General features: G+C 42.9%; 1 protein-coding gene across 47 annotated transcripts in view; it reads left to right on the top strand.

The window, feature by feature from the left end:
• The window catches only part of ABLIM1 (actin binding LIM protein 1), a 388,728-nt gene extending 370,754 nt beyond the window's left edge, over nt 1-17,974 (top strand). For 19 of the 47 annotated variants that reach the window (XM_077947581.1, XM_077947580.1, XM_077947579.1 and 16 more), the window contains 6 exons: nt 705-851; nt 3,310-3,401; nt 4,568-4,673; nt 7,251-7,315; nt 7,950-8,010; nt 8,959-9,485. In XM_077947581.1, the coding sequence (XP_077803707.1) occupies nt 705-851; nt 3,310-3,401; nt 4,568-4,673; nt 7,251-7,315; nt 7,950-8,010; nt 8,959-9,173 (686 nt within the window). In that variant the 3' untranslated portion in view covers nt 9,174-9,485. Of the gene's footprint in view, nt 1-704; nt 852-3,309; nt 3,402-4,567; nt 4,674-7,250; nt 7,316-7,949; nt 8,011-8,958; nt 9,486-9,833; nt 9,909-11,183; nt 11,265-12,728 lie in introns of those variants that run through there. The other 28 variants (XM_077947595.1, XM_077947583.1, XM_077947596.1 and 25 more) reach the window with 5 other exon arrangements.
• Nucleotides 17,975-18,283: the final 309 nt, after the last annotated feature.

The following is an 18,283-nucleotide window of genomic DNA, read 5'->3' as shown; positions in this document are numbered from 1 at the left end:
AGGAGAATCCCTTGAACCCGGGAGACGGAGGTTGCAGTGAGCCAAGATTGCGTCACTGCACTCCAGCCTGGGCAACAGAGTGAGACTCTGTCTCAAATAATAATAATAATAAAAAATAATAAAAGAATGAACTGGACCAATATATTTGTGGCTTCTTGCCCAAAGATGCAAAGCCAGCCAACCCTCTAATGATTAGCAACTGCAATCAAGTGAGAGCATCATGCTTTCAACTTAGCTCTTTAATTTTAGATTACTAATTACTCTAGGAGAGTGTTGTCCACTGGAACTTTCTCTGAGGATGGAAATGTTCTATATCTGCACTGGCCAGGACAGTAGGCACTAATCACATGTGACTACTGAGCAATTGAAATATGGCTAGTGAAACTGAGGAGCAGAATTTTAATTGTATTAATTTTTTGTTGTTGTTTAAATAGCCTCATCTAGCTTGTGCTGGGCAGCACTCTAGAATAGGATTTTTCAGATGTAGAACATGTGTAGGATGAAGCTTTGCTTCGGACGTAAAGTAAGGAAAATGAGTTGACTTGTCAATAGGTACCTCTGAGTGACTGGGCCATGGATAATGGTAATAAACAGAACTTTCTGGAACTGAAACTTTTGCCAGAGAACAAGAAAACTATATAAGTGGGGCTGTACCACCATTGTCTTACAGACCAATAGCTAAGCACCCCCTGATTCCCATCTAGATGCAGCTGCCTTGGCAGCCCAGAGCAAGTCCTCAGAAGAGATCATCAAGTTTTCCAAGTTCCCAGCAGCCCAGGCACCAGACCCCAGCGAGACACCAAAGATTGAGACAGACCACTGGCCTGGTCCCCCCTCATTTGCTGCCGTAGGTATGCAACTGTCACGGCTAAGTCAAAGGGACAAACTGCTAAGGGAGCTCAAGATGAGATGCTTAAAAACATGCAAGAAAATGTATCCTATCGTGAAGATTTTTAAGAAAAGTATGACCAAGAGATAGCATAGTGAAAAGAGCTAACGTGGTATTAACTTGTTGTACAAAACGCTTAAAAGTTACAAAAACACATCCACCAGAGTCTTGTTCTAACTAAACCCACTGGGATCCAGAACTGGTCTAAAACCAATGGTTTGCATGGACTCTCAGAGTTAATACTGCAAAATCAATAACTCTGTTGAACATAGTTGAGCCAAAGCCTTATAGCAAGAACATTGTTCTATATAATTAGAGTCTAGTGGGTGAATTTACCAAATGTTTGTAGAAGCATGACTTCTTTCAGTTAAATTTGTTTTAGACTATTTCTGGGTTGTAGTTATAATTCTTAACAACCAATCTTAACACTGAAGCACTTACATTTTTCTTGTGAGATCATGTTCTCCATCATGAAAAAGGGCTATTGCAGAGTAGTGGGTGTTCTGAAATATTACTTCTGTGAAGTAATGTGATTTTACATCTACCATTTTCATGAATTCTGTGCTAAAATGTCATATTTCAGCTGTTTCATTCTTTGCTTCATGCTTTGCAATTATGTCTGTGTCTTTACTATATTGTCAGTAGTGAACCCACTCGGCCTAAAAAGAAGTATTAGCAAACCCAGAAACTAATACTGAAAATTTAGCGAGTCAGCTTTACAAGGATATGATCTTATCACACTTCTGTTGACAACCTAAAAGGCCTTCAATTTTCCAAAATGTCCTAATCTTCATTGTGCTATTTTTTATCAAGATATTTTTGGAATATCTTTCACAAGCAATACAAGTGGATTTTAAATCAATTGATATTTATAGAAAGAGTTTAAGGAAAATCTACCTCCTAAGTTCATTATCCACAAGTGTTCTGTACATTATGTTAATGAAATTTATCTAGTCCTTGCAAACTTGTGCCTATTGATTTTCATTAGTGTAAACGAAAGAGAGAAACTTCACATTGACATTTATAATTGTAAGGACTAAGAACCAGTCATCAGCTTTCCTATGCCAGTCCATGCCCTTCAGGAAGTTCTTGAGGCCTTGAGGTTGCTAGTTTAGTAAATTGCTTACTAGGACATTAAAGCAGCTACATTTTGGAAAGAGGAAGAATTAAGTTTTTGTTGTTGAATTTATTATCGCTAAGTAGTTTAAAGCTCTTTTGGATTCCAAAAGGAGGAAAATTTCAGGTCCATTAATCAAAATGCTGAAAACTAGGACTATTAGTTAAAGTTTATTTTGATTAGATTAGCAAACTTTCCTGTTTCCTCCCACAGCCAGATTAATCCAAGCAATTTAGGAAAAACAATAATTATCTTAACCTCCCAACCATTCAGACAGATTCCTCCTTTCCTTTCCCTGTCTCCCCTTTTCCAGAAAGCTAAAACATTGCAGACGATTTACTATATTGTTCCAAAGTAAAATTATACCTGTATTAATGCTTTTTATTTACCTATTAGTATAAAATTCTTTTGTGACCATTTTTCAAAGGATGAGAAAAAACATTAGAGACCCATTTCTTGAAAGAAATAGTAAAAGTATGCTTTTTATTGAATTTACTAAGAGTAGAAGACAGAGTAATAGTATTATGAAGTTCTAAATATTCAGAAAAAGAGAAAACTACAAGATTTGAACACATGTCACAAAACAATGACTATCTTACCTATCTGTTGGTATGTAGATAAATTTGCATTTCTTTCTATTTGAAAATTGAGGCTGGGCGTGGTAGCTCACACCTTTAATCACAGCAGGAGGATTAGTTGAGCCCTGGAGTTTGAGATCAGCCTGGGCAATATAGTGAGACCATGTCTCTACAAAAATATTTAAAAATCAGTAGGGTGTGGTGGCATACACCTGTGGTTGCAGCTACCCAGATGGGTGAGGTGGGAGGATTGCTTGAGCCTGGAGGTGGAGGCTGCAGTGAGCCATGCTTGCATCACTATACTCCAGCCTGGGCAACAGAGTGAAACCTTGTCTCAAAAAAGAAAGGAAAAAGCAAATTGACTTCAAAGACATCAAAATAACAACTGGAGATGCCCTTCCCATTTGCTAAAGTGATCTCTGACCAGTAGACTTAGACTAAGTTGCAATGGCAAACCCAGTTCTAATTGAGCAGGGAAGCCTAAATTCAGGCCTTCCTTGCATTACACATTGACCTGGCTTGTCACACAGGGCCATTTTCTTGAGAAACCAGTCAGTAGTGCTGAATTGGTGGCAGGCATTTTTTTTTCTTCTGTTGTTTACTTAAAAGCGTTAAAGTCTACTGCCGACCTTGCCAGCTTAACAAATTGAACACAGATGGACTAGCCCGTTAAGATTCCCTTGTCTTGGGACTGATGTGAGAAGTTGTCTTTGCTATGGAATTAGGACCTGACATGAGACGCAGATCTAGTGGCAGAGAGGAAGATGACGAGGAACTTCTGAGACGCCGACAGCTTCAAGAAGAGCAATTAATGAAGGTTTGTCCTTAAACTACCTTGCTGCTGTCTTCAATTCTAGTTACATAAGATCTGTATTTTTTGAATGACTACTACGTATAAACCCCCTAGATAAGCAAGAGGTGGTCCCATTCTTCAAGGGGCTTGAAGTCTGGCAGGCAAAGCAAGACAGGTATCTGTTAATAGTAAATGGAATATGGCAGAATACGTGCTGGGCTCTAGATGCTAGAGGTCAGAGGGGCGTGGAAGGTTTGGGTTTTTGTGGGAAGGAAAGTGAGACCACATGGGGGCGTGTGTACAGCGCATGTGTTGAAAGGCTGCTGGAGGGCCAGGTAGAGCAAGCTGGTATCCACCCAGGTAGTGCCACACCTTCCTTCCCTCGTGCAGTTCTGCTGAAGGAGTGATTGTGGGATTGAACATTTCTCCAAGTCTTTTCCCAGGATATGGGCCAGGAGAAAAGGAATGAAAGGAACTGCCACCATGAAGGGGTCCTCTTCATACCCTCCTTCCTGTGGCAACGGCCTGCAGCAGCCCAGGAGGACAGTCAGTTATAAACTCTCCCACCAATCAAGAGGCTGCTGAATCCTTTGAAATGATGTTTTCTAAGCATATAGGAAATGCACGTGATATTAGTCAAAGGATACAAAGTTGCATTTATAGTATGATCTCAGTTTTATATGTGTGTATACAAAAATACTAGATAGATATAAATCCAAAGATAGTGTTATTTCTGAGTGACATACTATGGGTTACTCTTTTCTTCTAGATTTTCCAAAATCTGTAAAATTGGCATGTATTACCTTTATTTCTTGTTTTTAAACAAATCAAGGCAATTTCTTTTCCAAGCATACCATCCCCAGTCTTCCCTTCCCACATCAAAAATCCACACGCACTCACACATGCCTTCTGAGGTCTCCTGGCTCTTTAGGGAAAGCAGAGGAAGGAAAACATTCTTCTAACATAGAGCCTGACTTAGGGAAATGGAGCTTTGAAACTGAAAGGGCTAAGAAGGTTTAGGGTCCCAAACTTGACGTACCTCTTCAGGAACTACCAGGCTCTGGGGCCACATGCATTGAGGCCCTCCAGCATGAGGAACTTCTTGTGGGATCTGCTACAAAGAAACTGTAGCTCCATGAAAGTAATTGGAGTCTTTGCTTTCTTTTTTTTTTTCTTTTTTCTGTGAATAGCTTAACTCAGGCCTGGGACAGTTGATATTGAAAGAAGAGATGGAGAAAGAGAGCCGGGAAAGGTCATCTCTGTTAGCCAGTCGCTATGATTCGCCCATCAACTCAGGTGAGCAGCAAAGCCCCCAACCTTCCCTGATTTGAGAGCCAGCCACCTGCCTGTCAGGAACCTGCCTCTGACTGTTCACTTGTGGCGGAACCTACAGAGTATTCCCCGGGAAAGGAAGTGTGGGAAACCCACTCCATGTCAACTGAGCTCATAAGCATGTCATGGGTCTTCCATAAATGTGTGAGTTTCCTTTCTTCTGGAAATGGGTGAGCCCTTGGAGGTTCTCCACATCCATGAAGGTCAATCCCCATATGCTAGATTTGTCTTCTAGAACACTCATCTCCAAGGGAAGCAGCAAGAGGAAATCCTCTAAAAAACATGATGCTTTTTTTTTCTTTCTTTTTTTTTTTTGAAGATAACATGAATAAGACATTTTCTAAGCATTATGATTTTACATTAATATATTCAATAGAGGCCGAGTGCAGTGGCTCACGCCTGTAATCCCAGCACTTTGGGAGGCCAAGGCGGGCGGATCACGTGAGGTCAGGAGTTTGAGACCCGCCTGGCCAACTGGCGAAACCCTGTCTATACTGAAAATACAGACATTAGCCAGGCGTGGTGGTGGGCTCCTGTAATCCCAGCTACTCAGGAGGCTGAAGCAGGAGAATTGCTTGAACCTGGGAGGCAGAGGTTGCAGTGAGCTGAGATCACACCATTGCTATCCAGCCTGGGCAACAAGAGTGAAACTCCATCTCAAAAAAAAAAAAAAAAAAAAAAATCTTCAATACAAGAACTGAGGATGAACAGTGTTTTTAATACTTTTGAAGACGATGACTTATATACTGGGCTGAAATAGTCTATCAGTGTATTTTCCCCTGTATCTATTTATCATAAGCCGATTCTCTCTTAACCCACAAGATTTCTTCTCTCATATTCTGAGCTACAGCATAATTTTCTCCTCTAAGACTTCCTTTAAAAATGCATTTAGTAGGGAGACCGAGGTGGGCAGATCACTACATGAGGAGATTGAGACCATCCTGGCTAACACGGTGAAACCCCATCTCTACTAAAACATACAAAAAAATCAGCCAGGTGTGGTGGCGGGCACCTGTAGTCCCAGCTACTCGGGAGGCTGAGTCAGGAGAATGGCGTGAACCCGGAAGGTGGAGCTTGCAGTGAGCTGAGATCGCGCCACTGCTCTCCAACCTGGGTGAGAGTGAGACTTCGTCTCCAAAAAAAAAAAAAAAAATTGCATTTAATGTTCACTCCATGCAAGCACTTTTGCTAAACATTTTATTTAATGTTCACAACATGCCAATGAAGTCGATGTGGTTATTATTAGCAACTGCAGCATTTTCATCTCTAGTTTAGAAATCAGGAGACGGGTATAGAAATTGAGTTAACATACCCAATGTCATACTGCCAATGACTAGCAAGACTAGGATTTAGAAGTCCACATATTATAACCCCGGAGCCCACACCCTTACCTGGAATTCCCGCTACCCTCCATCGATGCCTCACTGGCATTGATCTTGGATTCGGTGGTTTACAGATCTTTAGAGCTCCTTCTAATAATGAGATTCTGCTCTATAAGAATGTATAACATTATATCTACATAGATGAAGAAATGAAGACTTCAGAGGCCGGGCGCGGTGGCTCACGCCTGTAATCCCAGCAGTTTGGGAGGCCGAGGTGGGCGGATCATGAGGTCAGGAGATCGAGACCATCCTGGTTAACACGGTGAAACCCCATCTCTACTAAAAATACAAAAAAAAAAAAAAAAAAAAAAAATTAGCCGGGCATGGTGGCAGGCGTCTGTAGTCCCAGCTGCTGGGGAGGCTGAGGCAGGAGAATGGTGTGAACCCGGGTGGTGGAGCTTGCAGTGAGCCGAGATCGTGCCACTGCACTCCAGCCTGGGTGACAGAGCGAGACTCCGTCTAAAAAAAAAAAAAAAAAAAAAGGAAATGTAGACTTCAGAAAGATTAAACGCCATGTCCAGAGATACAGAGGTATTAAGTTGCAGAACCAGAATTCAAGCCCAGGGCTGCTCCCTCTCAAGCCCAGCAGCCTATGAGGCTTCCATGCTGTCGACAGATACCCTGTATCAGGCCTCCCAGGAGTCCAACTGTAGATGGCTGGTAGATCTTGATAACATACAGCGTTGGCTTCCAGTTCAGTTACTACCACCTTATCAACTGGGGCATGGGCTAATGTATTCAGATATCCCTGATTTACATCATTGCTCAGCTGTTTAGAAGCTTAATAACTTTTGGCAGGATATTTTTCTTAGCCCCTATTTCTCCTTCTGTAATACAGAACTAATAATAATAGTGTTATTAGGGTTGTATTGAAGATTCAAAGAAATAAAGCGCGCTGAACACTTAGCTGCATGCCAGAGCTGTAGGAAGCACAGCCAGCTTCAGCCCCCACTCAACTGCGCGGACTTCTTTCCCTTCCCTCCTCAGTCACATCACTGTCCACCCACTCCTTGCAAATATGGTAGCATTTTTTTGAACATTTGAGCCATGAATGTTTTTGGTATTTCTATCCTGTGAGGTAGAAGATACTGCCAATTTCATTAAAGGATTGGACCTTCTGATTTCCTAACAATCGGTTTTTTACTTTTTTTTTACTCAGCTTCATATATTCCATCATCTAAAACTGCATCTCTCCCTGGCTATGGAAGAAATGGGCTTCACCGGGTAAGATTTCTCCCCGATTCATTGTTTCTGCCTTTACTCCCACCTCGGCCCTGGTTGAAGTATCGACACATTGCCTGAATACGTCTGACTCTTGATGTCAGTGTTGGAACATAATGAAAATTTTAACCTCCCTGGTCGTCTGGTAGATTAATTTGAGCTATAGGCAAAATAAAATGTTTCTATTGAGAGAAGGAGAAATTAACTTTAGATAAAAGAATGATTTATGTATGCTTATGGGAAAACTAGGTTGCAAAACTGGTAAATATTTTTTACAATGAAAGAAAAAGTAATTACTTGAGCCATTATCTCTGCTGTAAAAAGATATAAGAATGTGTGTGATAACCAACCTAACTGTAGAACAAATACAATCATGTAACTATGTAGGGAAATGCATTTTTATTTATCAACAAGAGATCCCTGCTTACCAAGAGCCTTCTGAGCGGTGCATTAGTACACGACTGTAAAAGACCGAGAGGGCATAGCAGTAGAAGAATCACAGGGAAAAAAATAATGAAGGGCCCGGCATTTGGCTTGGGAAGAATTCCTAGGATTTTGTAAACCCTTTCTTCCTTTTCACCTGACTCCAAAACGATCGCTATGGAGATTTCCTAATAATTGTGTTTCCTCATTTCAGCCTGTTTCTACCGACTTCGCTCAGTATAACAGCTATGGGGATGTCAGCGGCGGAGTGCGAGGTGAGTGAGGCTCCCATGGCCAGGCTGAGCATGGCCACGTCTTCCCTCGAGGCTGAGGTTCATCAGAGTCAAATGTACTGGCTGTGTTCATGCTGTACTGCAATCTTAGAGTAGGATCACTTCTGTCTCCTGTGAGCTAATAGGGCAATTATTTACATAATTTCAAAGAATGTCTAATGAAATCAAACTATAAGAAGAAAGTTTGTGAGAATTTATTCATTGCTCATACTATGTGCTGAGCACTCTATCATATACCTAGAGGCCAGGCACGGTGGCTCATACCTGCAATCCCAACACTTTGGGAGGCTGAGGCAGAAGGATTACTTGAAGCCAGGAGTTCTAGACTAGCTTGGGCAACAAAGTGAGGCCCGTCTCTACTAACAACAACAACAACAACAACAACAAATGATAATAATTAGCTGGTGGCACATGCCTGTAGTCGTCCCAGCTACTTGGGAGGCTGAGGCAGGAGGATTGCTTAAGCCCAGGAGTTCAAGGCTGCAGTGAGCTATGTTCATGCCACTGCACTCCAGCCTGGGTAACAGAGCAAGACTGTCTCTTAAAAAAAAAAAAAAAAAGTAACTGGAGCTACAACAGTGAGTGAGACATGGCCCCTGCCCTGAAAATGCATATGGCAGAAGGAAAGAAGTTCTGTGTGATGAACATTGTGATCAGCGATGTAGAGAAAAGGAAGCAGTAAGTACCTTTAGGTTGTCAGCAAAAGCTTCCAGGGGAAAAGGATGTTTTAACTGTTAACTAACACTGGAACAGGCATTTCATGGCTTCAGGGAGGCTGAAGGGATAACATGTGCAGAGTCTGGGAGCAGAAAAAGAACATGGTTTATAGGGAGAATATGTTGGGAATTTCAATATAATACAGTCTATGAATAGTGCCTTGTTTTCCCATGGTCTTTCCCTTATGATATTTTCTTTTCCTTTCCTTTTCAGATTACCAGGTATGGAACACTTTGTCTTTCTTGAATTGGCCACACCAGCAGAACAACCACATTCCAACCCAGACTGCTGGTTCCAAGGCAACAGTTTCTGTTGAGAAGATGCTTGTTGCGGTTGATCTGTCTAGTCATTACTGTATAGTCGTGAAGAGCAGGCATGCCTGGTGCCTGGGTCCAGCTGTCCCTGCAGGCCTTGGGGACACCACATGAACCAGGCCAGGTGTAGGGGGTCTTTCTTGCTTTGGCCTTGGAGAGTCCTCTCTGGGGTGGAAGTGGACCCTTGGAAGAGTCTGCTCTTATACAGTTTTTCTTCTTTTAATTATAATCTCTCAGTACTTTAGGCTACCCTTTTCCTGCGTGTTCTCAAATGAAAAGACACTTACGTCTTAGCCAATAGGAGAGAGCAGTTTGCCCTCATGACATTCCTTTCTCACTAGAACCTAAATCTTGTAAAACAAAACAAAACAAACAAAAAAAACAAAAAACAAACAAAAAAAAACCAAGAAATGTGATGGGAGAATAAGAAAAGAGGAAAAATGTAGAGAAAATCAAGATTAAAGATAAGAAAATAACAATAATAGACTTGGGCTTCTTTTAAAGGTACTATATACTTTCCTTCATGGAGCCTAATTCAGGAATTTGTCCACAGCCATTAAGTCAAGATCTCACCCCAACTCGATTGCAAAAGAACTGTATTCCTGTTCTTATACAGTAAGGATCTCATTTTGAAAAATACATGGTCATTTAGATGACACAAATAAAATAGTGGTTAGGATCGGAGACCCAAGAGGGAGTTGGGAGCCCAAGAGAGCCCCCTTCAGTTCCCTAGACTATTTCATGCGTCACTTGGAACTGGCATTTCTGTTGCAGACACTCCCAGATGGCCACATGCCTGCGATGAGAATGGACCGAGGAGTGTCTATGCCCAACATGTTGGAACCAAAGGCAAGTGCAGCTGTTCTTTTTCCTCTCATATGGGAATGACGTAACCCTAAACAGATTTGATGTTCTATCTTTTCATCATTCTCAAAGCGTTATAGGCTGGTGTGTTCAGGTGAGCCATGTTATGAATATGCACCTTGCCATTCTGCTGTTTTGCCCACATCAGTTCAGCAGGTTAAACCCTTACTGGGCGTGATACTGTGTGTTTACAGTGAGGCGCCAGTGCCTCTCTCCCTATGGCCAAGGTATTTTCTTGGCCTCTGCCATGTGCATTACGGAGCATATCCAGTGCTGAGTGGAGTGGCTGCAGACTACTCCATGTAGGGTGACCAACATGTCCAAGTTTGCCAGAACTGTCGCTGTTTCACCATTGAAAGCCCTGCATTTCAAGAACCTCAGTCCTGGGCACACTGGGATGCCTGGCCACCCTAGCTCCAGAGTACCCTGTACTTTCAGAGTTGTCCAAGGGCTCATGCTCCCTGGTGACCATAACCAGAGCTTATCTCAATATGGCAGTTGCCAGAGGACTGCTTCGGGGCCTGCCTGGCCCCATGGATTCATGACTAGTCATGGAACAAGATTGTTAACCCCAGCACAAAGGCATCCTGCCCTATAATAGCATCGTGTAAAAGGTAACATGTTGACTGGGCACAGTGTCTCATGCCTGTAATCCCAGCACTTTGGAAGGCCAAGGCAGGTAGATTGCTTGAGTTCAGGAATTCAAGACCAGCCTGAGCAACGTGGCAAAATCCCATCTCTACTAAAACTAAAAAAAATTGCTGGGCATGATGACATGTGCCTATAGTCCCAGCTACTCGGGAGGCTAAGGTAGGAGGATCACCTGGGCCTGATAGGTCGAGGCTGCAGTGCGCTGTGATCACACCGCTGCATCCAGCCTGGGCAACAGAGGAAGACCCTGTTTCAAAATAAAATAAAATAAAAATAAAAATAAAAACACATGTGCCTGTAATTTCCATTATCTTCTAACGTTTACCTGCATCCCAATACATAATAAGTTAGTGTTCTGCCACTCAACAAAGCCCCCTAAGGCTCAGTGCTACCTGAGACGCTGGTGGAGAGTTGAGAATGTCTGATTCTGTCCCTGTCCCCTGGAAACTGGAGCTTCCACTGGCCTTGCAAAAGGAAGACCCATCACTCGGATTCTGTCATGACAGTCTCTTGGAAGCTCTGTCTTGGGAGTACTAGATTTAAGGTGGATTCTGCTTGTTAATCAAATGGACTGTGGTGTTCTAGAAGAGGTGTTTTCTTTCTTCTCAGATATTTCCATATGAAATGCTCATGGTGACCAACAGAGGGCGAAACAAAATCCTGAGAGAGGTGGACAGAACCAGGCTGGAGGTAAAGCAAAACAGAAAAGTCCAGTCCCAACTGCAGATCCCTATGCACTTCTCCCAACTGTCCCCTAAGCAGTGTTTGATTTCTTCGGTGAAAACAAAAAGATCAAAAAGATCACCCTCATGTCATAGGTAGAACTAAGAAATAACTTTGGAGAAAAAAAAAATCCAGGTTTTCACTTAGATCATCATAAAAATGCCTAGTAATATCCAGAAGAATGACCAAGAGGTGGGCACAGTGGCTCATGCCCTGAGCCCCAACACTTTGGGAGGCTGAGGTGGGCAGATCACTTGAGGTCAGGAGTTCGAGACCAGCCTGGCCAACATGGTGAAACCCTGTCTCTACTAAAAATACAAAAATTAGTGGGGCATGGTGGCAGGCGCCTGTAATCCCAGCTACTTGGGAGACTGAGGCAGGAGAATTGCTTGAATCCAGGAGGTGGAGGTTGCAGTGAGCTGAGATCACACCATTGTACTCCAGCTTGGGCAACAGAGCCCGACTCCATCTCAAAAAAAAAAAAAGAAAGAAAAAGAGAAAAAGAGAAAAAGAATGACCCAGGAGACACAGAATGATTTCAGTCATTTTCTTTGAAACTTGATGTTGCCATAATTATAGCTGGTGATTCAAAATGGGAGTCTCTATTTCTCTTGAGATAGTCTCAGATCCTTATCTTCCCCTGAGCTGGGGTTGAGTTCATGGGAGGCTGTGGGAGTGGCAAAGGCTCTCAGCAGAGAGATTTATACTGATTTATACTGGACAAGTTTCCTTCTTGGCTGTTTCCACATTCCCTGTTGAAGGGTTATCTGGGTACACATAGCCAAGATCTCCTTAGACATGGAAGACTAATCTTTGTATTACAGTTTTCCATCCCAATGATTTTAATGAAGAAAAACCCTGGCTGCCAGTCTCAGAAAGAATGATTACTGTTTCCTGACAAAAGGCAGTACCTTGGTATAGAGATACAGAGAATAAAGGCTCCAGGATCTTGGGGGAACTTTTCTCAGGGAGAATGACAGATGGAAGTCTTCTCAGTAGAACAGACATCCACCTTACCTCCTATTCCTCAGCCAGGAGGAAGCCGCGGGGCTCCCCAGGGACCACGCTGGAGGTCATTTTCTTTGGCTTTCTATTGTGTTAGTCCATTTTCCCTGCATCTTCTCAACGTTCTAAGGACCTGGAGTGGAGTTGTCTCCAATGTAATAAATCACCTCTCTGTGTCCCATCACCGATCAGTGTTATTATTATAATCCCCATTAACACTCTGCCAGCTGTTTTATCTGACGGGAAGGGCTCCTCACCTGGCCCAACCAGGTAAGGAATACTGATGTCACAAGCATTAAAGATCAGCTCCTCTCCCGTTCTCCTGCCTTGTTCTTCAGAATGACTCTGTATAAACTGTAGAGCAATGCTCAAGGCCATTTGTGTGGCCATCAGGACTGACAGCTGCTCTTTTTTTCCTCTTCCCAGCGCCACTTAGCCCCTGAAGTATTTCGGGAAATCTTTGGAATGTCCATACAGGAGTTTGACAAGTTACCTCTTTGGAGACGCAACGACATGAAGAAAAAAGCAAAACTCTTCTAAGTCCCACTCATGAATGGCAATTAGAGAAAGGACTGACAGTGGCGGTGCCCCATAGGATGTCATACTGAGGCCCAAACTTGATTGGAAGATTTGCAAACTACCATCGCTCAGCAACGCCAAAAAGAGAAAGTCTGGTTAGAACACCCATGAGTCAAATGTTGGGCCAGCCAACAGTAACACTTGCCAAGAAGCATGACGTAGAAATTTCTATGTTCTGAAACACAGAGTAGTGTCCACGTGTGACCTTTTCACATACCTTATGTATACAACAGGAGCTGCATTGTTTTCTTTCTTTCTTTTTTTTCCCCCCTTTACCTGTTGTCCAACAACAGTGCTGACTGTCCTGATAAGAGCCAGCAAGTGTCCTTAGGATGCCGCATGGGAGAAATCGGTTGTCATAATTTCAAAGTATAAATATATTTATTATGTTGTGCTGTGGCTAAGAAGGAAGAGTGAGGGGTCTGTCCATGGGGCGGCAGTGACTTCACACCCGCCTTTCTTGACTGGCTTCGTGTTACTCACCTGTGCCCTGGCAGGAATTGAACTCTGTCTGGGAACAGGGCAGCTCTGTTTGAATGGGGTGAATAACAGCAAAATTAATTCTTAACAAGCTCCTTGTTCTCTGCCGTTCACGGGGACCTGGTTGGCAAATGACTTAGCTATTAGTATATTTAAAAACTGTTCAAAAGCAAAAGAGAAGGAACAGGAATGAAAGGGAACCTTCCCTTAACTCTTTCTGCTTCCCATAGCAGGTCTGGTTCCTGCTCCTCACCTAGGACAGGAGCTGTCTGGAGCTCCACCTTTGCAAAGAAAGGAAAAACACAAATTGCCTCCAGACTGGCCCAGTGGCATGCCATTAGGTGATTTTGCCTCGGGGCCATATCGCTCATGGCCAAAACACAAAACAAAACAAAAGCCAGTCCCATGTCCTACTGACTCTAGTTCTTCCGGTCGTTATCCTCTGCTGCCTCTCTGGCATCCTACGAATCAGATCAAGCCCATGCTGTTGTTGGTTTGTAAGGTTTCTTTCAATAATAATAGGCTAAGGAAAGACATGTTTTTCTCTTTTAAATCTCTACAACTCTGAAGTAGACTCCTTCAAACAGATTTAATTTGGCCTTTTCAGCTTTCTTCTTGCCCGGTTCTGTGGACTTCGTGGGTGTGTGCACGTGTGTTGGTTTCACTCACCCAGAGCAATTTTGGGAGCGTGCTTGTGCTTTTTAATTTCTGCTTGAATGTCCCACTGTGTTGCAGTTTCTAAAGACATTTTCACTGAATGTGTATGACGCAAAGATAAAGAGTGAGGCTAAACTGCGCCCCCAACATCACTTCCTTCGTGGAAAGGTGTTGGCGCTGATGTAGCTCATGGCAGGATCAGACTGAGAACCACAAAGGAAGGATGAGGCGGGGTGTGGAGGTCAGAGCATCTTACCAGAGTCCCTCGGAGTCTGCAACACTAGATTCGAATTTGAGCCTAGGGTATCCCCAACACGTGCATGCACGCGAAACCACATCATGATTCCCGACGTGAGTTAGATGAGGGAGAGTTTGTGTAACTCCACACCCAGGAGGGTAAGCCACTTTATTATCGTGCTTTGGGGCTGTGCTTGAGAATTTAAACTCTGTTTTAAAGCCAAAGAAGAAAGTATTTGAATTTACCTTCATATGCCACTAAGAACAAAAGTTCTGAAGTGCTTCCTGCTGGCACCAAGTATTAGGATTACAAGCTGTGTCTCTGACACGAGTGGTCAAAAAGCAAGTAGAATAGTTTGTGAGTCTGTGTTGCAGCCTCTGACACGGGGCTCACTGCTGTCATTTGGGGGCTGGAATGAACAATCACTGTTTCATAGCATCCTCCTGTGCTCTTACCTAAGGAATCTAAATTGTCCTAGCCTTTCGTTGCTATGCACTGAATGAGGACTATTCTCGTGTGTGTGTGTGTGTGTGTTGGACCTACTAACATATTTAGCAAATGGCTCTGACAGGGTGGCCACGAGCAGATGAGACCAGCTCTGTCTTGGTTGGAAGCCACGTTGCAGTTTGCAGTTTAGCCTTTGGTGTCTCAGTGGCCTATTGCTTATTCCATGCTTTTTCTGTCCCATCCTCGCTCTGTGCCCTCCTGCTCTGGCAGCCTTGGCACAATGCCTGGGTGTCCTCGTCCTTGCTTTACTCTGGAAAGTGTGGGGATGGAGAGGATGGTGCATTTCCAATGTTTCCTTACCTGTCAATAACAATGGTGGCCACATGGGTCCCAGCACTTGGCTGGTGGAGAGATTTTTTTCATTATGGAGCTAATAAAGGGTCTGCATGTTTTACATTGATTAATGAATTATCACCCAGACATGTGCAGATCTAATGTCAATATAAGAAAAATCAAGGCATTGGGAGGTACATGGGCGTAATCAAGTAGTTTTGCTAAAATTCCTCTTCCTTGGTCTACATAAAGAAGACATGGGTCTGTCATAGAATGGGGACATTAGACTGAAAACTGGGACAACCCCCTTCCTTATTTTATAGAGACTAGGAGTTAAGGGGCCTGCCTAAGATTGCAGTGATAAAGAACTGAACCCTAAATCAGCTCCCACTAATGAAACCCTACTTCCCTTGTATCTTTTAAACTCAGTTCTGCATCCAACTTGAGAAGAAAAAACGTTTCTTTCCATATCAAGTCCAATATGAGTTCATTTGAACTGCACCTTGCAGAAATGCATTGCCAGAAAGCACCAGTAGCCTCCTGTCTGCAAGCAGAATAATGCTGTGCTCTGGGGAGGGGTCATTGGAAACCATAATGCAGAGTGGGCCCCCTACTCCATTTCCCAGCAGAAGGCTCCAGCTGGAGGGATGGGTCATGGGGCAACCTGGTTCTTGCTAACTGCCAGATCGAATGTGTGGGCTAGAATGCCTGTCCATTTGGTTAAACCAGGCTCAGCATGTTTGCCCTCAAAATGTCCATCCAGGTCACAGCACACAAGATGGGTATTGGTCTGCTTTCACCCCACCCTGTACTACACATGAAAATTTCAATTATTAACACACTCAAACTAATGGAGCTTGTTCACCCTAGGAAGGGGATTATATATATGGCAGGCTGCCCTGGTGCCTATGTAAAGGGCTACATTTTGGAACATATGACTTCCTTGGGACTCTTAAGTGCATACTGATGGCATGAAGTAAAAGGGGCCTCTATGATGATAGGAAAATCAGTTCTTTTAAAATTTCTTCAAGAAAGTCCAGGCTATCACATAGTCTTTCTGTGTGACTTATTAGGAGATAGGAAGAGCATTGGGAAACTTGCACAGCTAGCTATGCATCTACATTTTGGTTTGGGGTTAGTTATGAAATGTTCTTAATATGACGTCTCCAATAACTTCACATAAACTGCCTGTTCTCTGAAACCTCAAAGAGATAAACTAGAGTTAATGAGTTGTTTTTTTTTTTTTTTTTTTTTTTTAATGGGGGTAGTTTTCTATCTATCATGGACTCTAGTATCTACTCCACTACCCAATTCTGTCATCTCCAAGCTGAGTTTCCTCTTCTGAGGCAGAGGCTGGAGCAGTTCTTTTTCAGTTCTCATCCTCTCCATCCCAGTCCAGTATATCAATCAACTCTAACTCGGAGATGTCTAGCTGGTAATGTTTCTAAAACTTTCACTGGATTTCTTTAGGCATTGAAGCAAACATTTTTTTCTAAGAATTGCTTCTCAGATGATGATATCAAATGTATATGCTTTTGCAAGTTTGAAAAATTCAAATTAACCCCTTTTGACTAGGTAGGTCTTTCTAAAAACCATTTAAAGCTAACTGGGTCTTAGCATCCTCCTATGTATGGAAGGGTCAGGTGGCCACTCCAGGTTGGGTGCTCACAGAACCCTTTTCCTGACTGTCATGGAAGATGGTAGAAGGAAAATGGACTGTCTCATCAATACTCCTGTGTCCTCTGAAGCAATCTCAGTTTTTATTAACCACCTCTTCTGTGTTTCGGGTAGCTATTTAATCTGTATTTAATCTGTACTTCTTATGCCAGCCTCGATTTTATTTGATTTTTAAAATTAGTCTCTTCTAACCAATGAAGTGTTTGTCAGTATGCCCCAAAGCTTGCTCTTTTGTGCCCCCTTTTGAATAACTTTCTATCCAGAAAAAGAGATTATTTGGGACTTGAGATCTGCAGTGATACCAACTTATAGCAATGATGTACTTTAAGGGAACTACCCACTATGTTGTGATAGGAGAAAGAGAAACCTTCACTTTGGTATTTTTTTAAATCGCTGTTTATTTTTCCGTTTGCTGCCCAGGAAGCAGTGGGAGGTGGTGACAGATACGCTTTGCATATGGATTGTTATGTTTTTTATTTGGGCAAGTTTAATCATGGAAAACTCAAAAAGAAAGGGGGAAATGGTCAGTTTAAGCCAAAAGAAACTTTCTAAACAATGTATATGTACACGGCAAAATTAAACAAATCCAACAATTTCTGAAGCTTAGTGTAATTGAGTGGTGGTTGTTACTCAATAAAATTATCCCAGAAGTGTTTCTCCTAAGAGTGAAGTTCCCATGAGTCACTTCCTGAACCCATTGACCAAAGGTGGACAGAGACAATCCTGTAGACCTTGACATTCAGAAAGATGTGAGCTGCTTACTGATCATATATGTATATGTTTCTTTACAGCAGAGGAAACCATTGTCCACAAAACTGATGTTCTTTTGGGGTTTTATGTACAGACTTGTCCAATGATGTGTGTGGTTACTGTGAGTTGCTGATGACTTTGCATTGAAGCTCTCTGAGTTCCTTCATTTTACGTTGGGTTTATGGAATTATTTCAATTGTTGGAAGGCGTATGGTTCTTCCTGCCCTCCCTCCCCTTTTGGAAATAGGAAAGCAAATGTTTAGAAGAATTCCTTTTGAGAAGCTGTGTCGTGTTCCCCGTGAAACTGAGCAGGTGTGTGTCGGTGCGCTAAGTGCCACGTGCTTGTGTGCAGAGGAGGAGGTGGCCCTGCCGGCTCCGCGCTGCTGTGCCTGTGATCCCGACCTGCTCCCCGCTCCTGTTGCCAGCAGCACTCACTGCACTCCTTTGTCATATACTCTGCATCACTGTCATACTCACAACTTCATGAATAAAGTTGTGTGCTTTATTCGTAGACGCCTCCATCCCTGTGCTTCATTTCTCGTTCCCTGGCTCCCTTTGAAGGTCTGTCTCGCTTTAAAAAGCACCAATGCAACTTCCAGTAACCAAAACAAAATCAGAATGAACACAAGGCTGTGGGAATGCATTTTTATCATGCAGGTGGAAAAACGCAACAAATAACAACAAGATATTCCAGGACTGTATGTCCAATAACCCAGACCATATTGACCAAGCTGTCCAAAGGAAAGAAATGTTTTGTAGAGCCATTACACTGTGCTGTGTCGCGGGTGTTTGATTTGGTTTGTGACACAGCAGGGATAGT

Source organism: Macaca mulatta, chromosome 9 (assembly GCF_049350105.2).
Source record: "Macaca mulatta isolate MMU2019108-1 chromosome 9, T2T-MMU8v2.0, whole genome shotgun sequence".
NCBI classification, from domain to species: domain Eukaryota; kingdom Metazoa; phylum Chordata; class Mammalia; order Primates; family Cercopithecidae; genus Macaca; species Macaca mulatta.
The sequence above is the reverse complement of the archived record's forward strand: the minus strand, read 5'-3'. Positions and strand labels throughout refer to the sequence as shown.